This window comes from Ambystoma mexicanum, chromosome 5q (assembly GCF_040938575.1).
Source record: "Ambystoma mexicanum isolate Mex_15411 chromosome 5q, UKY_AmexF1_1, whole genome shotgun sequence".
NCBI lineage: Eukaryota > Metazoa > Chordata > Amphibia > Caudata > Ambystomatidae > Ambystoma > Ambystoma mexicanum.
In genome coordinates this window covers 177,930,941-177,950,306 of record NC_090933.1, presented here as the reverse complement: position 1 = coordinate 177,950,306, position 19,366 = coordinate 177,930,941, and the positions used below count along the sequence as shown (strand labels likewise).

At 49.5% G+C, this 19,366-nt stretch overlaps 1 protein-coding gene across 2 annotated transcripts in view; it reads left to right on the top strand.

Moving 5' to 3' along the window:
- The window catches only part of FBXO15 (F-box protein 15), a 758,839-nt gene that overhangs the window by 544,649 nt on the left and 194,824 nt on the right, over positions 1-19,366 (top strand). For both annotated transcript variants that reach the window (XM_069620708.1, XM_069620709.1), the window contains one exon: positions 11,253-11,398. In XM_069620708.1, coding sequence (XP_069476809.1) covers positions 11,253-11,398 — 146 coding nt within the window. The remainder of the gene's footprint in view (positions 1-11,252; positions 11,399-19,366) is intronic.

The following is a 19,366-nucleotide window of genomic DNA, read 5'->3' as shown; positions in this document are numbered from 1 at the left end:
GGTACAAGGTAGAGAGCTCAGAGGAGTAGGACAGCAAAGAGAAGCCCAAAGGAGCAGGGCTGTAAGGAAGGGAGCCCATAGGGAAAGTGCTTAGGGCAGCGGAGTGAAGCAGGCTTCACGGCAAGGATCCCAGAAGGGCCAGGCAGCAAGGAGTGAGCCCAGAGGAGCAGGGCCGCTGACTGTAGAAGGCTGCAGCGGACTGAAGTGGGCTGTTAGGCTGGAAGCCCAGCGGACAAAGGCTGTAGATAGAAAGCAGCGGAGCGTGATCAGCTGCAAGGCAGGAAGCCCAGAGGACAAGGGCTGTTGACAGCGGAGTGAAGCAGGCTGCGCGGCAAGGAGCCAGAAGGGCCGGGTAGCAAGGAGTGAGCCCAGAGGAGCAGGGCTGATGATTGTAGAAGGCTGCAGAGGACTGAAGTAGGCTGGAAGCCCAGCGGACAAAGGCTGTAGGTAGAAGGGAGCGGAGCGTGATCGGCTGCAAGGCAGGAGCCCAGAAGGGCAAAGGCGGAGGGTAGAAAGCAGCAGAGCGTGATCGGCTGCAATGCAGAGAGCCCGGAAGGGCACTGGATCAAAAGCAGGAGTAAGGAGAAACAGCATACAAAGATTCATAGCTCGAAGCAAAAAGGAGCTGGAAGGACTCTTAATGCAAGAGACTGAGCCCCTGCAGGCAGCAGCTTTTATACCGCCCTGCCCAGCACAGAGGCAGGCTTATTGGCCGCACCTAGATCAGCACACCTGAATACAATCTGCCTCCTCCCTCTGTTCCTAAGATGGTGGAAGCAGCGCTGATCCCTAGGACTTCTGGGGATTGTAGTTCCGATGATGACAAATAGAAATGGCCAGAGATAGATAGTTATAGCAAAGTGCATTGTGGTAAGTGTATTTAGTTGGGTAAAATAAAAAAGCACCAAAGTCTTGCAAATGGGAAATAAGGTCCAAAATGTGAATAGGGGTTGTTCCAAGAGTTTTCTGTAGATAAATGAATAGCAATTAATCCATAATGGTCGCCAATGTGTGCACCCATGGCGCAGGCATGACATCTGGTCCTGGTTACTTCCCCTTTGTTGCAATACAGCACTACGTCCATACCATGAAGAGAATGTTCTCCACTATATATTAGTGTATCAGAACACAGAGATTTCCTCAGTTTGGTAACTTTAAGGCCCGGTGGGAATCAGCGCTAGGTACAGCCATATCTGACATTGACTGGAAGGTAATCTGCATACAATACACAATATATCCTTAAATACTCACCTACCTGTGATTCACTATAAGTTTCTCCATCAAGCATACCAGTAAAATGACATTGATTCTTCCCTGATGGGTCTGCCAGCTGCAGCAGATGCTCCCAGGACATGGCAGATTTTCTTCATATTGTCTGGACCTGTCCAATAATCCGTCCATCCTGGGTAGATATAATATCTGCAATGTCTAGTATGTTATACTCGCCATGGCAATGCTCGCCTGCATTATGGTTGCTAGTACTGATAGAGGACGGGTCCAACTTTGAGAGGAAGCTACTAGGTATGACTTCAGTGGTTGCTAGCATGGTTATTGCCAAGAACTGGGGGAAACAGCCCCGACCTTTCTGGAATGGTTGAACTACATGAGCATGTGTGAAAGGCGGGATACGCCATATAAGGCTACACTACCAATTTGTTATGTTACATATATTTATATAGCGCACGATCGCCCGAGCGCATCTTGGCGCTAAAGGCAAGGAGGATCAGCAATGGATACAGCGTACCTAAAAGAGCAATGTTTTCAGCAAGCGACGAAGCGGATGGTCAACAATGGCTCGCAAAAGAAGCAGCATTTTATTCCAGGATCTCGCCGAAATGCAGTGTCCAATATGTAGCAGACCACTAGATTACTGGATCTCCTTTAGGTGATACATGTCTGTCGATTCAAATGACCTGGCCGCTTCCCAGCAAGTTGATACACAAGCTGAGTGATGTTCTTACTAAACCCACGATATAGATTGTAGAAATATGAAGCCCCTTGTAGGACTGCTAGACATGGCATTCATTCAGAAAAAAGGTATATTCATTCACTACTCCTCTGTAACTGTATGTCTCCCGGTATATATTTTTTCATTGGTAGATGCTGCCATGAATATTATGTTACTTGTGCTGGCCTGTTTGGGGTGGGTGGGATGGAAATGTATATGCCATTGTTTATCATGTTAAAATAATAAAAAAAAAAAAAAAGCCCAAATTCACTCCTAAATCACAACATGGGTTCAATAAATAAATCTAGCAAGAAATCCCTGGGGTTTTACTTCATCTTGAATAGGGATCACCCCTAAATATATTGGAGAACTGTGGTCCCTATGTTCCCCCTTGATTGAGGATTATGAATTCTGTTATGATTTTTTCATCAGAAGTCTGATCTTTCAAATCTGGTCCCTAATTTAAGATGGGATGTCAATTTCTGGGCTTGATCCTTCTCTCCTGCTGCCCACATAAAGTAGTGCATTTTCATTTTAGGACCAATTAAACACAAATAGTGGGTATCGAGCCCTTCAGATCCACAAACGATGAAAGTCAAGATTTCAACATGCTTACACCTAGTGCCACCCATTGGTTTCAATCAGGCAGAAGTATATCAAACCACTTGCACAACTCATCCTTATGTTTTTCGGTACTCTTTTATAGGCCAAGCATGATAAAGATTACACTTGTCTTTTTGATGTTGCCAAAGCTCACCACAGAAATGGAGACCTATATACCTTTGATCGTAGAAGTTAGGGTGATGGCTTAATGATCATGTTTAATTGGTGCTAATGATAATCAATACTGTAAGGAAGTTTTCTTTAAAAAAGACTTCAAAACAACAAACCAGTGTCTACTTTTACACAACAAACAACATCAGAAATCACATAACTGTTGAATTTAGCATGTAGGGCGTTTACGCATGCCCCACCAAAGAGCAGTAGGGTGGCTTTGACAAGTTTGTGTGCGAGTATGAGTATTTGTTTGGATGGTTATTATGGTCATGGTAGACATGTCTGTCATGCAAGGATATATGTCCTGAATAACCATCGGACACAGAACCTGCAAGTTTTCCCTCTCTGCTGCCTTTTGGTTTTATTCCTTCATGCATGAATGCTTGATATTGCCACCAGTTTGCAGCTCAGGATGCGCTGCCACCAAGTAAGCAGTCATGGGGTGGATTATTGGGAACATTTTTAAAATCCTAATTTACACACAACGGCACACTAGTCAGTTGGGTAAATTGGAACTAGGCAATTTGCTGTGCTCAGCTCTTGATAAAAGCAGGGAATTGACTGAGATGACAACCAGCTTCCACACTGTATTACAAGCAGGGAAGCGAATCGGACTGTTGCCAAGGACCCAGGCAGGTACCATCCTTTCAACTCCCCTACTCTACCCTTGCTATCTTTTAGCTGTCATTTCAGGATTCTGCTCTTTAGCTTGTCCAGTGTATCAATGAGAGTATGGAAAAACTGTCAGCAAAGGTCTAAGAGAGAGGTGGTAGGCAGTAATGAGTGGTGTTGGTGGGTAGTTAATGAGGGTAGGGAGCCTAGATAATCACCTGATTTCCTTAAGAAGGCCTGGCTGGTCTGCCTTGCCTTACAGGAGTCTACTTTGGAAATCTAAATGTAGACGTACTGGTGTCCTGCTCCTCCAATGCCAGAGGAGAGGACGAAGGCAAAGCAGCCGACCACACAGTCAAAGGCCAGGCCGACTACGCGGGTCCACGCATGCCCTGGAGACTGCCTCCCCAAGCAATCACTGCCACTGGAACAAAGGTACATGGCATTGCTGGTATGGTGCATGGAGGGCAGTGTGAAAGTACCATAGCCCACCTTGGGCTGATATCCAGAAGACCCCAAGAGTTGGGTAAGAAAAACCATAAACGCAGTGGGGCCCAGAGGCCTGATATCTAGAAGATGCCTGAAGGGAACAAGAGAGGCTGCAAAGAAAGCTGGACCGAGCAGGCCCATAGCCCACCCATGGCTGATACTCAAGAGGACCCAGAAGGGAGCTGGAGAAACTCCCATTCAAGTCCGACCCAAAGTTGGGCTAAACAAGCTCATAATCTACATGAGGCTGAAAGTAGGCCTATCCAACAAGAGTGGTGTTTTCTCATTACCAATAGCCACAAACCCAAAGAACGTATTTAATAATAATAATAATTTGGCATTTATATAACGCTACAAACCCTCAGGTATCTGAGCGCTGCTTATTACCCACGGTGTGTGGTGCTCATTTTATCGACCTCGGAAGGATGAAAGGCTGAGTTTGGCCCCGCCGGAATTTGAACCTGTGTTACCAGGCTCTGCACAGATGTCAAAGCGAGCACTCTACTCGCTGTGCCACTTTACCGGCTTTTTGGATTAATCTACCCCCAGGAAGGGGTAAATCGAGAACTGTTGGGACCAGCTGATAAAGCTTTAAGAGCCTTAAAATAATATATATTTTGTTTGCGTTTATTCATTGGAATTCTCCGTAAAAAACCTGGTAGAGACGCTTTTGTTGGTTCAGTGGAACTGACAAATCAGGAGTTGGAAGAGACTTGTTTTTTCATTTTTGGAGAACTCTTTGGTGGGTGTCAGAAAACCAGATTGTCTTTCTTTTTATAGTAAATGCAAGTTCTATAATATAGAGTATGGGAGAATTGTACAATATATCAGAGGGTTCATTAACTGATTGAAATGTTTCCCTCACGCCCCTACTAACCTCACAATCACGCTGTGGTAAGTAGATCTCATTTGGCGAATTATGGGCTCTTTTTTGCTAGCCCCACAACGCCATTTTTCATGTTTTAATGTGACTTACTTTTATTTAATGTTTGTATGTTTTGTATATATTGATAAAAATATGTGAATTAGTTAATCTATGTCTAATAAATTTCATGACATTGCACTGGCGACTTTTGTAACTTATCAAACCTTAGACGTGTGAAGATGGGAAGCTGTGTTTGTGGATTTCTTTGTGTACACATTTCTTTTTATAGTGCTATGATAGAGGTTAGGATAACTTAGATTTGATCGAGGCCTGATGTTTTTTCGGCCTCTTGACTAGCACCCCTTTGTTGTTTTTATGGAGCAGGGAACGCATCGTGGTTATAGGACCTAAAGGTTTTCCTATATTTTAAATAAAAGTTGTGTTTGAACATGTCCTTTTGTATGTCTCCTATTTCTGACCTACAACACTTCTTATTACAATATATTGTCTAATTCGAGGGGATTGGGTCCTCCGACGTATTCCATATCTATGATGGTAATCACCACAGCTGTGCTGCTTCGGAAAATCTTCCGGCGTCTGCGTCAATGACGTCGATACCCCGTCCTCGAAGGCCTCCATTGAGCCAACGTCACCGGATGTTCTAAGTAGTACGCATGACGCCCGTAGCCTCAGTTCTGTTTTTTCCGCGAACTTGTTCGCTTCGGAGATCTCGGCGCACCTAGATTCTACTGAATCCTGTTCTTTCGGTTCTTCGAACCTGTTTCTTGATTGAACATTGTATGATGTCTTCGGCTTCTCCCAACCCGCGGTCTGGGTTTAAGAAGTGTCGGGTGTGCGGGTCCAAGATGTCGCTGACGGACACGCAGGACGCTTGCCTCTGGTGCCTCGGGGAGGACCTTGATACGGATGACTGTGTCGACTGCCAATCGCTCACATCGAAGGCCTTGCAGGAATGTAAGAAGAAGCTGTCGGTCGGTAAGGTGGCCAAGCCCTGGAAGTCACGTGCCACTGGTCTTTCGACGGATGATTCGAGGGGCGACTCTCCGCATCGTCGTCATGAGTCCGGGGGTTCTCGGTCTGGGAGTCAGTCCCGCCATTCCTCTGCCTCTTCGAGGCACTCCAGGAAGTGCCGTCACAGGTTGCCTTCCCAGTCCTCGTCCAAGGACTCTGCCCGTTGGCGGGTTGCTTGTCCCAACAAGCATTCCACTCCTGAGGAATGGGATTCCTTCCGAAAGGAGATGTTGGCGATTTTTCAATCGCAGGGCCCCGGTCCGTCCGTGCCATCTAGTGACACAGCTCGTCCGCCTTCGGGCTTGAGCAGTCGTCGCGACCACCAGGCACCTTACAGGTCCCGATCGGACAAGGATGGTCGCTCTAGGCATGCCCGTTCCAGGTCCCGGTCCTTGACACCCTCGAGACCGCGAGAACCTGTGAAGTCTTCAAAGAAGACATCGACGCCGGCGATGCCAAGGTCGTCGACGGACTCTCTCGAGACTCCGCCTCTGAGGAAGTCGTCGACGCCATCGGCGCCCAGGCTGTCGAGAGACACGCTCGGGGCTCCGCCCTCGAGGCCTGTCTCGACGCCGCCGTAGCTGTCGGCGCCGCGCTCGATGTCAACGCCGATTCTGTCGACGCCCTCAACTCCTTTCGAGGCAGCTTTGTCAGGGGTACCCCGTGGCACGGTGGAACCCCCCAGAAAGGCTCTGGCAAGGCTAAACATGTCTTTGTTCTTTTTTCTGTACCCTCTTTCCAGCCTTTGGATTATATTTCTGAGGTGGATGAGAGGTCTGAGGAAGGTGAGGTTCCTACAGAGGTTCCTGATGGCCTCCTTTCTGGTCATAGCCAGCTTGAGGACCTGCGCCAGTCGTTCCACGACGCCAGTGGGCTGGACACCTCTCCGGAGGTGGAGTTTGGTAGGCCTGAGCCTGGCACGCATGCCGACTTCTCTTACCAGCGCCTGATGTCGAGGGTCACGGATTACCTGGGGTGGTCTGCCCCCCCCTAAGGATTTTCAGCAGGATGATCTGACTGATATCTTTGACCAAGGTCCACCAACTGACCCGGACTACCATTCCATATGGCCTTGCAGAGAAAGGGTGGCTGCGGCTTGGACTTCTCCGGAGAGTCTCTCCGCAGTGGGCAAGTCCTTGCCGAAGAAATATCACCCAGCCAGTGGCGACCCCTGCTACTTGACCACGCACCCCACTCCGGAGAGTTTGGTGGTGCAGGCGGCTACGGCCCCCGCAAAGTGGACATCATACCCTACCATCCCTCCTGATAGGGACAACAAACGTTTTGACGGCTGGGCAAAGGTGTTTTCTTCTGGGAGTATGGCGCTTCAGGCTGCCAACTCCGTTTGTGCCTTGTCTCGTTTCACGCACACTCTGTGGAACTGTATCTCCTTAGCGGCTGATCATATTCCCGAAAGGGAGGAACGGGATGGTTTTCTTGCTATCGTGCAGGATGGCAAGGACGCCATCTGCGAGTCCGTTCAGTCGGGTCTGGACATGGTTGATTGCATCAGCCGGTACATGGCGGCAAGCACCGTAATACGCAGGTTTGCGTGGTTGCGGAAGTCTGGGTTTGCTCCTGATGTGCAAGCTCGACTCCTCAACATGCCCTTTGATGGTGAACATCTTTTTGGCAGCAAGGCTGACGAGAGCCTTGAGAGGTTGCAGACCTCTAAAGCTGCAGAGAAGTTGTTGGGCGCTGCAGTTCGCCAACCTCTGCCTTTTCGTCCTAGGGGACAACAATGGAGGGGAGGTTCCTTTCGATATTACTCGTCCTTTAGTAAATCGAGAGGAGCTGCTAGTCAAAGGGGCCACCGTACGAGTGCCAGAGGTGGAAAACGGGGTACTCGAGGTGCCAAGGCCGCTCGGGCAGTTGCCTCTTTGCCCTCAGGCACTGCTGCAGCCGCTTCAGCTCAGTCATGAGGCCATGTCCCATGGTTTGCCAGTTGGGGGGAAGGCTGGCGCAGCATCTTGTAGAGTGGCGTGCCATTACTTCAGATGTGTAGGTTCTGGAGATCATAATCCACGGCTACTGTCTTCCTTTCCGGCAGAGGCCTCACGACAATCTACCATGGAATCTCTATTTGAAGAGTCCGGATCCGCTCCTTGCGCAGGACATTCAATCCATGCTGGAGAAAGGCACCATAGAACTGGTACCTGTAGCAGAGACGAACCAGGGATGGTATTCCCCTTATTTTTTGATTTTGAAGAAAGACTGGGGATTGAGACCCATCATGGACCTGCGCGGTTTGAACAAACTCCTCAGGAAGGACAAGTTCAAGATGGTTACACTTTCTCAAGTCCTCCAGACCCTTCAACTTCAGGACTGGTTGGTGTCTCTCGACCTCAAGGATACTTATTTTCATGTGCCGATCCATCCAAAGCACAAGAAATACCTCAGGTTGGCGACTCACACTTTCAGTTTCGGGTCCTGCCATTCGAATTGACCTCTGCCCGAGGGTCTTCACCAAGCTCATGGTGGTGGTGGCAGCGTATCTCAGGAAAGGGGGGGATTCACGTCTACCCCTACCTGGACGATTGGTTGATCAGGGCACGCTCACCCGAGCAGGTCCTGGATCATCTGTCCGTCACCTGCCACTCCCTTCACAAGCTGGGCTTCCCCCTCAACTTGAAGTCCCACTTGTCGCCAACATAGAAGCTCCAGTACATCGGAGCAGTGCTCGACACATCCCTGGGGCAGTGTTTCTCTCCCCAGGTGAGGGCTCTTCACATTCAGCAGATGGTGCACAAGTTTCAACTTGCCCAGACGCTCCCGGCGTTCGAGTTCTTGAGGTTGCTCGGCCTCATGGCATCCTGCATTCCTCTGGTGCCAGAGGCCAGGTTGCGGATGCAATCTCTGCAATGGGCCCTCAAGCTCCAGTGGTCACAGTCCACCACCAGGATGTCTGACCCCGTTCAGGTGCTGCCCTCAGTCGCCCAGGACCTTCTGTGGTGAGCCGTCGAAGGCAATCTGAGGAGGGGGGGGCTCCATTTTGGCTGCCGTGGCCGGAGGTGACGATCGTGACGGACGCATCCCTCACGGGATGGGGAGCTCATGCCAACGAGTTGACAGTCAGCGGTCGTTGGTCTCCGTCAGAGTCCAGACTCCAGACTCCATATCAATCTGTTGGAGCAGCGAGCCGTCCGGCTTGCCCTGAAGGCTTTTCTGCCGACTGTGCGAGGGAAGAATGTCCTGATTCTGACAGACAACACAGTGGCCATGCACTACCTCAACAAAAAGGGGGGGGCTGGGTCACTTCCTCTGTGCAGGGAGGCGATGCAGCTTGGATTCTGGGCCATCCAGCAGGAAGTTTCGATCTCGGCAGTTCATCTGGCCGGAGACAATAACGAGACGGCAGACTCTCTGAGCAGGCAGAGCGCGATCTCTCACGAGTGGGAGCTGGCTCAGGAGATTCTCCTGGAGATCTTTGCCGTCTGGGGGACCCCTCAAGTGGATCTCTTCACCTCCATTGTCAACCGTAAGTGCAAAAGGTTCTGCACGCGGGAATTTCCTCCAAAAGGAGCCTTAGGAGACACGTTTGTGGTGGAGTGGTCCTTCCCACTGCTGTATGTGTTTCCTCCAGTCCCCGTCATCCCGCAAGTTCTGCCCAGGCTACGGAGGTTCAGTTCCTGGATGATCCTCATTGCTCTGGCATGTGCCCGGAGGACGTGGTACCCGGACCTTCTCGACTTGTCCATCTGCCCTCCACGTCGTCTTCCCTACCGAGACGATCTGCTCTCACGGGAGGGGGGTCAGGTTCTCCATCCAGAGGTCAGGTCCCTCAACCTTCCCGCCTGGCTTCTGAAAGGTTGAGGTACAAGGATTGGGACCTCCCTGAAGATGTGATGGAGGTGTTGCTTTCAGCCAGACGGCCGGCGACTAAGTCCCTGTACCGTTGCCGTTGGAGAAAGTTCTGTGACTGGTGCAGGATTCAGAATGTGGATCCTTTTTCATGTGACATTCCTGTCATTCTGTCTTTTTTGCTTTCATTGGCCCACAGGGGCCTGCAAGTGGGTACTGTTAAAGGTTACCTGGTGGCGCTGTCTATATTTAAGCGCTCGTCTGAGGAGTGTTCCTATTTCAAAATTCCTTTAATTTCTCAGTTTCTCAAAGGACTCTCTAATGTGTTTCCGCCGTCACCTTTCCAGGTGCCTGGTTGGGATTTGAACCTTGTTCTGAAATTTCTTATGGGTGCTCCGTTTGAGCCTTTACATTCTTGTTCTTTGAGGCTGATGACCCGTAAAACTGTGTTTTTAGTTGTGGTCACTTCCGCTCACAGAGTGAGTGAGTTGCAGGCACTTTCAGTTAAGCCACCATTCACTGTGTTTCATAAGGACAAGGTTGTCCTTAGAGTTCGTCCTTCCTTTCTTCCGAAGGTGGTGTCGGAATTTCATTTAAGCCAGATGGTTGTTCCTCCGGTATTTTATCCTTCTCCACATCCTGGTAAGGAAGAGGAGAGGCTCCATAGGTTGGTTCCTAGGAGAGCTTTAAGTTTCTACATTTCACGCATGTCCCTGGTCAGAGTGGATGATCAGCTCTTTATTGGTTATGCTGGAAGGCGTTTGGGACAAGCTGTGACTAAGCAGACTTTGTCTAGATGGATTATCATTTCCGAATGTTACCGCCTAGCAGGTAAGGACCCTCCGGTAGGCTTACGGGCCCATTTTACTAGGGGTATGGCTGCCTCTACTGCCCTGCAGAGGGGTGTTTCTATTCGTAACATCTGTGAAGCAGCCACATGGGCTTCAGTCCATACTTTTGTACGACAATACTCGCAAGATTCTATCCATGGGCAGGATCTGGCCTTTGGCAAAGCGGTCCTTTACTCTGCAATTTAATTGGGCATTCTAAATTTCTGTATTCTAAATTCTTTTTCCCTCCTCCATACGTTGGTACTGCTTTGGGAGTCTGTCATAGATATGGAATACGTCGGAGGACCCAATCCCCTCAAAGAAAAAGTTACTCTCTTACCTGGTAACGTTCTTTCGATGGGATGGTCCGACGACGTATTCCATATCGCTCCCTCCCTACCTGCCCCGCTACAGAATTTCTTATGCGATTGCAGCTTACGTTTCCGCAAGGCTTTCTATGGTCATACTGGCAGTGGTTTGGTGCCACACGTTCTGGGGGAAAAAACTACAACTGAGGCTACGGGCGTCGTGCGTCCTACTTATAACACCCAGTGATGTTGGCTCGACGGAGGCCCTCGAGGACAGCGTGTAGACGTCATTGACACAGGACGCAGACGCCAAAAGATTTTCTGAAGCAGCACAGCTGTGGTGATTACTGTCATAGATATGGAATACGTCGTCGGACCATCCCATCGAAAGAACAATACCAGGTAAGAGAGTAACTTGTTCAACTAAATGTCACAATGTTATCCTGGGGGCATTTGCTTAACCAAAATGTATTTATGGCCCTTTGATATTGACATACAGTATCATTATCTATCTTTGTATTGTCTCTTCTAGAAGCATGAAATTGGGGGGGCAGTTCATTAATACCTCTTTTTTATATTTTTTACTGAAGGCCCTTTGTTTTTCCTGATCATAAACCCATCCTGGATGATATTGATTCTCAGTATGGACTGCATGACTACCAATTACACATTGATATGCACAGTGGCGGACGGACCTATATGTGTGGGTCATTTAGCCATTTGTACTGCAAAAAAGGTAATGCACAATATTTGCTACAAAGTGAAAATTATATATGTAAAGAAGTATCATTTCAAAACATTATTTAAATGTACCATTCAAGAAAATGAGTTGACTTTCTTTTTCTGAATGTTTGCTTGATCATTGTGTCCCCGTAAAGCAAGCAGTCTGTAGAAAGGGTGTTTCCAAGTCTTGTCAACAAAAGCCAAATCCACTGCATGATTATTCTGATGTCAAGACCTATGTGGTCAATTGTGTAATTCGCCAGAAGACTTCTACTACCCCTGTTCCCAGAGCCCCGTTAAAACCACTGTCCATGATTGTAATTACTTTTTCTAGTATTGCCATGGATATATTGGTGCCCCTTCAATCGTCCAAAGTGGGCAATAGATAAATCCTTGTAATCTTAGATTACGCTACCTGCTATCCAGAGGCTCTCCCAATGAGAAACAATACTGCACAACACCTACTAAAACATCTTATTCCCTTTCTGTCCCGGGTGGGGTGCCCAAAAGAATTCTAGCAAATCCAGGTACGATCTTCATGTCTCACCTTATGCAGCAGGTGAAGGAGATACCCAACATCAAGACCCGGAGGACATTGTTTATCACCCCAGACTGGTGGCTTTATAGAATACTTTAACCAGACCCTAAAGCATATATCTAGATAATTGGTAGAGACAGACGTGAAGAATTCGGACCAGATGATAGCCTGGGCACTATTTACAGTCTGATCAAATCCTCAATCCTCCTTGGGGAATAGGGGGTATCCCCATTTGACTCTTGTATGGCTGAGAACGCGGATATGTCCTCAACATATTGAAGGAAACTTGGGATGAGAGGGAGGAAGCTCTGTTACCTATAGCTTAGACAGCCAGCAAATTAAAGTCCAGCATGGGGCAGGGAGGGAAATATTACGTTGCTTCTTCAAGGCTCAAGAACACCAGAAGGGAGTTTATGATCAACAGGCAGTAGCTAGGTCTTTCTCAGTAAGCGACAAGGTGTTAGTCTTGTTACCCATCTCTGAAAATAAGATGATTTTGATGTGATCTGGGCTCTATAGGATCCTCAAACATAAAGGCCCGCTCAACTACGTAGTCACCCAACCTGATAGGAGACAAAGACCCAAATATACAATGTAAACTTACTAAAGATTTGGTGGGCACGCCCCATTGAACAAATCAGTCACCAAGGTAACCCTCTTGGTGGGAAATGAAAATGAAGCTAGCCAGATCCCTGAGAACCTTAGCGAGAAACAGAGGGACCTCTGGGATTTGCTGGTGTGATTCCCTGAAGTCTTCTCCAAAGAACCAGGGAAAGTAAAAAAATAAATAAAATCCACAATATTAGAACTCCAGACAGTTGGTCAACTTGCAGAATCCCAGATGTTCAAAGGAAAATTATAGAGGAAAAAATGTCAAAGATGTTGAAACTAGGAGTAATTGAACTCTCTGGGAGCCCTCGTTCATCCCCAATTGTTCTCTTCGCCAAACCTAATGATTCCTGGTGATTTCTGTATCAACTTTCGAAGAATGAATTCAAGCTTAGTTTTAGAAAACTACCCGATACCCAGAATCAGCTTATTGAGCGACTGGGAAATGCTGATTTCATTGTCACCTTGGTCTTAGCCAAAGGTTATTTAAAAGTTTCATTGAAGCTTTCAGATCAAGAGAAAACTGCCTTCCAATTTACCGTTTTCCCGTTCGACCAACATGGAGCCAATCCAAGGAAATGGCATCTAGTCCAAAATGCAGTGAAATACCCAGGCTATTTTTTAGGCAATGGTCTCATCCAGCCCCATACCTAAAAGTGAAGGCAGTGGCATGAACATCTTCACCAAAGACCAAAGGAGAACTCTGAGCCTTCCTAGGGCTAGCAGGTCCTTCAGAACCTTTTCACCATTGCAGCAAATCTTGCCGACAAGCTTAAGAATGCCCGGCCCAACAAACTTATCTGGACCTTCCAAGACCAACATAGCTTCTAGGAGCTGAAAAGGACCCTTTCTAATTAACCCATCCTGAAGGTGGCCGACTTTAATAGGGAATTGATCTTGCAGACAGATGCGTTCAAGATGGGCACAGGAGCAGTCCTATCCCAGTTGCATGATGGCCAAGAACACCCAGTCCTACACACCAGGAGAAAATTGTTTTCTCAGGAACAAAGTTATGCAATGAGGAGTCGGAGCCCCTGGCGATCAAGTGGGCTATCGCTAGTTTGTGGTACTACGTGATGGGATGAAAATTCTGACTCATTACTGACCATTCACCTTTAACATGCATGTACTTAAGACACCAATGCCAGGGTAATGAGGTCGTTTTTAGATCTATAACCCTTTTGCTTCACAGTAGAACACCGAAAGGGGAAAGAAGAAGACAATCTAGGTTTCCTCAGACACTATCCTTTGGCTACATAGAGGGGGGCTTAAAGCCAATGATGAGGGGGGGGATATGTGACAATCTAGGGAATTTGTCCCCTCTCCCCAAGGGGGAACCACCCCCCTTTGGGACTACATAGATGAGCCTGCTAACCTGAACACCCCTAGGAGACAGACAAGCTGGATCCCACTGGGGTGACCTGTCCCCCTCCCACTTTCTCCCCCCTTTCAGGACACCCAGTCCATAAATAGAGATATGTCTCGTCCTCCTTTACCCCATGAAACTAATAGGTTTGTTGGCTACGTGGGAGTCGACTTGTATAATGATTTACCCCTTCCCACACCAATGGCTGGTATAGTTTCTAACCCTGTTCAATACGGAACAGAGAATGGGAGGAAAGCTCACCCCCTCGTTGGGTGGAAGATAAGTGAACAATCCACTGTGGACCGAGAGAAAAAAGCAGCCCATGGAGCTACCGAGAGCTAAGACGCTCACAGAGCAGCAGATTGTTAGGAAGGCATAGTATCGAGCACTAGACACAGACACATGGATACACGTTTCAAAACCTTTATTTACGAATTTGTTTGGGATGGTAGAATTCCTACCTGGCCCTAACTCTAAAATTAGAGTAATCTCGAGCATTAAACAATAACAAATACGTCCAGTCTAGTCAAAATAAAAAGGCCTATACTAAGAAAAACTAACCTTGCCCTCCTTTTCTGGATAACAAATGTGTTAAGGGAATATACAGGGGGAAATAGTGTGTCAAAACGAAATGTCAGAATGGCTTCAGCACCAACTCCCTTCCTAAGGTTCAACCCCACGGGGTCTAGAAAGTCTCTTGATAAACAGGCGGATGGCACAGTTCAGTTTTTCACACTTTGGCTCACATGTACAGTTCAACAGTTCAATCTTTAGGCTTTCAATTTCTGGTAGTTCATTCACTTCCTTAGGCTTCACGTGCCTTATTAATACTCAGTTTATATGTTCTCCATTTCTCACAATTCTGCACAGGCTTCCCTCTGCCGGGCTCGAGCCTGTCTTGTACTTCGTGGGGTATCCCTTCCCCATGTTTTATCTTGAATCTCTTTCACTGTCGAAGACTTGCGAAACTGCAAGGAATTTACATAGACCTCTGCATGGCCACTTCGACCTCTTTCAATATTCCTTCATTTTACAATCCATACTTGTAGCACCATACTAGTTCTTATATTCTTTCACTTGCCTTCTTGACCTTTTCGAAAGTTCTTATATTTAACTTTTTGCCATCTTGGCTTGTTTCACATTCTAGCTATTTCATTTTCCCCTTTTTAAACTCTTTCCTTTGATCTCCGCTTGAAATATCTTTTTAAAAAGTTCATAACATTTTACAGAGATTTTTGATTGTGCAACTTCCTCTCGCAGGACCACTCTGCTACTCTGTATCCTTTTCTCTTAACAATTACTCTCTTCAGCCGCGTTTTTTTAGGCACATGCGCAACCTTCAACTTTCAAATCACAGTCACTTTCCCTTTAACATCAACCAGAATTTTATTGTGCTCGATAACTCACTGGTTGTGTTAAATTAATGTTTTTCATCTTTTCCTCGCAGCTCAAGGTGGTTATCAACACCTTCTCTGCTTCGACCCAACCCTGCCATTCACCCGGGTGGGTGGCGGTCCGTTTCCTGGCACCCTGAAGGATTCTTTCTTCCACTCGCTCGGCTCTGCCTTCTGAACACTCACCGCTTCCCGAAAGCTTGGAAATCTTGCCTGAATTTCTCTCGATCCCCTTAATTGCTGATTAGCCTGTTGGCCTTCCAACTCCCACAGCCTCGTTCGCCTCCGCTTCGGGAAGAGCTTTTCTCCAGCATGGGGTCTGGCATGGATTCACATGCTCATGAATCTTCCCTGTCATCAGGCTGGAAATCCTTGGTAAAGAAAAAATCAGTTTCAGTTTTGTTTCTGAAGTGTCTTTCTACTAACAACCAATCACTGGTCTCTGGGTCGTACTGCCCCTAGCCAATGACTGCCCTCTACCTAAACCCCTCCTCTGGCAGCCTTCCTCAGATTTATTTTTACCACACGTTCAAGTGTTGGGAGTCCTCGTGCTGTAGCTCTTGAGCTTTTACTGCATATTGTGTTTTTCAGTCAATTCGAGCCTCAAGCTCCACCGATTCTTCTTCCGATTAACAGGGACCCATTTTGGAATTTTTCACTTCTTGGAAGAGTCCGGAAGATCTTTGAGGCCTACCCCACGTGGTCATGGCCCCAGGACAAAGGAGACATAACGTCTGTTGGATCCAAGCTGTTTAGGATCTGCCCTGGATGTGGATTACAGAATGTCTTCTCCTACTGCCTTCACAATGACAAATTGCAAGTGGAGAAGGATTATGCGTTCTGTAAGAAAATGTCCGTCCGGACAATGAAGGACCGTCGTACTCTGCTCACTAACTGGCTGGAGGGGAAGAGCTCAGCAGCAGGTGAGAAGAGGTCCGAGCGGTCTTCTAAGACCTTTGAGGGCGCTCCGGCGATGGGGGCCCAACAAAAGGCTAAGCACTGCGAGTCCGCGGGCACCAGGAGCGCCGTTGGTTCGGGCTCCTCGGTTCCCAGGCAGGGCGCATTATCAGCAACGCCATCATCCACGAGCCAACGTTCTGGCTCGGTGAAGAGGAAAATGGAGAACCCGGGTAAGCTTCGGGAGAAACCCCGGTCGATCCCAACAGAGACAGCCAAGGGGGGGCAAGGTGAAGACCCTCCGTCCCAAGCTGAAGGCCTCAGACGCGCCCAAGGTCATGAAGGCCCAGATTCACCTGGACGAAGGCCTCGATTGAAGGAGTCGTGGCAGCCCTGGCGAAGCCTGTGGAGGCTACCCCAGTGGAGACGACCTCCGGGCCCAGAGTTTCCCTGCCACCCAGGAGGGGAAACATCTTTGCAGCCTATCGATGAGACCCCCGTGAAACCCTGGGATGAGAAAGATGGGGGCACGGTAGCCCTAACGGACACAGATACCATCTCCGAAGATGAGCTGGCTGACGTCAAAAAAGGTCCTGGACAAGAAGTTTGAGGAGGCCAGGTCCTACGGGAGGGATCCCGACGAGGCGGACGTAGAGAGCAACAGTGGGGCCGACGAGGAACCACGGACCGTGGAGGAATCGGAGGACGCTGCGCCCCAGCCTTCTCTCCCGCCGCAACAGATGCCACAAGACAATTCGGGAGCAATCTTGATGGCTTTGCAGGCCCTGTGTACAGAGATAAGGACAAGGTTGCCCTTACCACCAGCGGACGATCCAGCGGCACCTGGACCGTCGGGGAGCCCACCGAACAAGCAGAGGTGAATCCATCCTCCACCTCCCTTCCAGCCTTCACCCCCATCCCCTCCTCCGAGGGACGGAACGGGGATGGAGACGATGGGGACGAACGATGATGGTGGTGACGATGGGATGGATCTCCCATCACCCCCTGCCCGGGCCCCCTGCCCGACTAAATTAGATCCTTTCACGCCATGATCGCCAGGGCATCAGAGCTTTTCCAGCTATGCCCCAAAGAGCAGAAGAAGGAAGGGTTCCTCTACCAACGACGGTAGGCCAAGAGAAAGACCGTCCTCTCAGTGCCCTTACTGGACGACATCTGGGACGAAGGACTGTCCCTTCTGAAGAACCCGTCCACGGCCCCTGCGAAGAGGGACCGGTACGAGAAGAAGTACTGGGTCCCGGACTCAGCTCCTATGTGCCTTAGGGCACAGCCGTCCCCGGATTCAGTGGTCTCCGCGGTGGCCAAGAAGAAATCGGCAGGGGCAACGGTATCAACTTCCAGGCCAGACGCCGAGGGGGAAGAAGCTGGATGCCATGGGACGATGGGTCATCTCGTCGGCAGCGACCATCAAGGCGGCCAACACCCTTGTGATCGTGGTGCGCTACAACAGGGAGCTGTGGTTCAAGATTGCTCCCATCCTGGACTTCCTCCCAGATGACAAGAGGGCAGAAGCCCTTGAAATCTTGCAGGAAGTTGAGGTGGCATCGGACCACGCCATCACAGTGGCCACGGACATCGCCGACACCAGCTTTCGCCAGATGGGCAACGCGTTTGCCTTCGCCGGCACGGTTGGCTCAGGGCCACTGATTTCCGTCATGACATGAAGACCAGGGTATTGGACATGCCCTTTGATGGGACCAACCTGTTTGGCAACGCAGTGGACGAGTCACTGCATGCCATCAAAGCGAACACCGAGACGGCCCGGGCCCTGGGTTCTCTCCATCAACGAAGGCTGTCCTTTTTGGACTTCCGGAGGCAAGTCTCAAGGTGCCTCCAAAGGATTCAGCGCCAGTTCCTCGTACCGCCAGGCAGCCTGCTCCGCGCTGCAGGAAGCCTATAGGGGACGCAACAAGACAGGAGGACACAGTAGTCGTCGCCAATGTGGCAAGGCCTCGGCGAAACAAGACTGAACCGGCCGTGACGTCAGGCCCCCACCCGAGGACCCCGGTGGGAGACCGGCTGGCGAAATTAGTCAGCGTGTGGGAGTCCATCTCCACCGACCATTGGGTGCTGGATGCCCTGGCCCACGGGCACTCCCTGGAGTTTCAAAGAAAGTGTCCCTGTTTCCCGCATGTGGCCAGGAAAGAAAACCACGTGCCACAGCTGCTTCTGGAGGTACGAGCAATGCTGAAATGCTGAAAAAGGGCCCAATAGAAATCATCCCAAAGAGGCTCCGGGGCTCGACAGTATACTCGTGGTACTTCCTCGTCCGAAAGAAGACCGACGGCTGGCGGCCCATCCTAGACCTTCGCCGCCTCAACAGATGCATCAAATCCCAGAATTTCAGGATGGTCACCCTTCAGCACGTGCTAGGACAGTTGGAGGAAGGCGACTTCCTGTCGTCGCTGGACTTGAAGGATGCTTACTTTCACATCCGCATACACAAAGGACATTGAACGTTCCTACGGTTCGTGGTCCAAGGGCGGCACTACCAGTTCACGGCCCTGCCCTTCGATTTGAAGTCGATGCCAAAGGTCTTCAATAAGTGCCTGGCACCGGTGGCAGCACGGCTGCGCCTGCAAGGGATCCACGTATACCCCTATCTGGACGATTGGCTCATCCGAGCAAAGTCCAAAGAACTCGCCGTCGATCACACAGCGAAGACCGTCCGCCTGCTCACGGAACTGGGATTCTCGATCAACTTCGCAAAGTCCACCTTGGTACCGTCGCAGGATGCCCTGTTCCTGGGAGCCAGACTCGACACAGTGGCACGGTTGGCTTGACTGTCGGAGGAGAGGACGAAAGCCATCCTGGGCAAGGTACAACGGTTGTTGACCATGGAAGTGGCCAGGGTGAGTCCATCAAGTCCCTGCTCGGCATGATGTCATCATGCATCTACCTCGTACGACTGTGCAGGTTGCGGATGCGGCCACTACAGGAGTTCCTCGATGCCCGTTGGAAGCAAGCAGCGGGCAGCTTCAAAGACAAGATCTCCCTCAACGAGACTTTCCGCCAGGCGATCCGGCGGTGGGGCACATGCGCCCATCTAGCGGCGGGGATGGACTTCCAGACCCCGGAACATCAGGAAACAGTGACGACGCACGCCTCCCTGGACTGATGGGAGGCGCACACCGGAGATCTCCACGCAATAGACCTTTG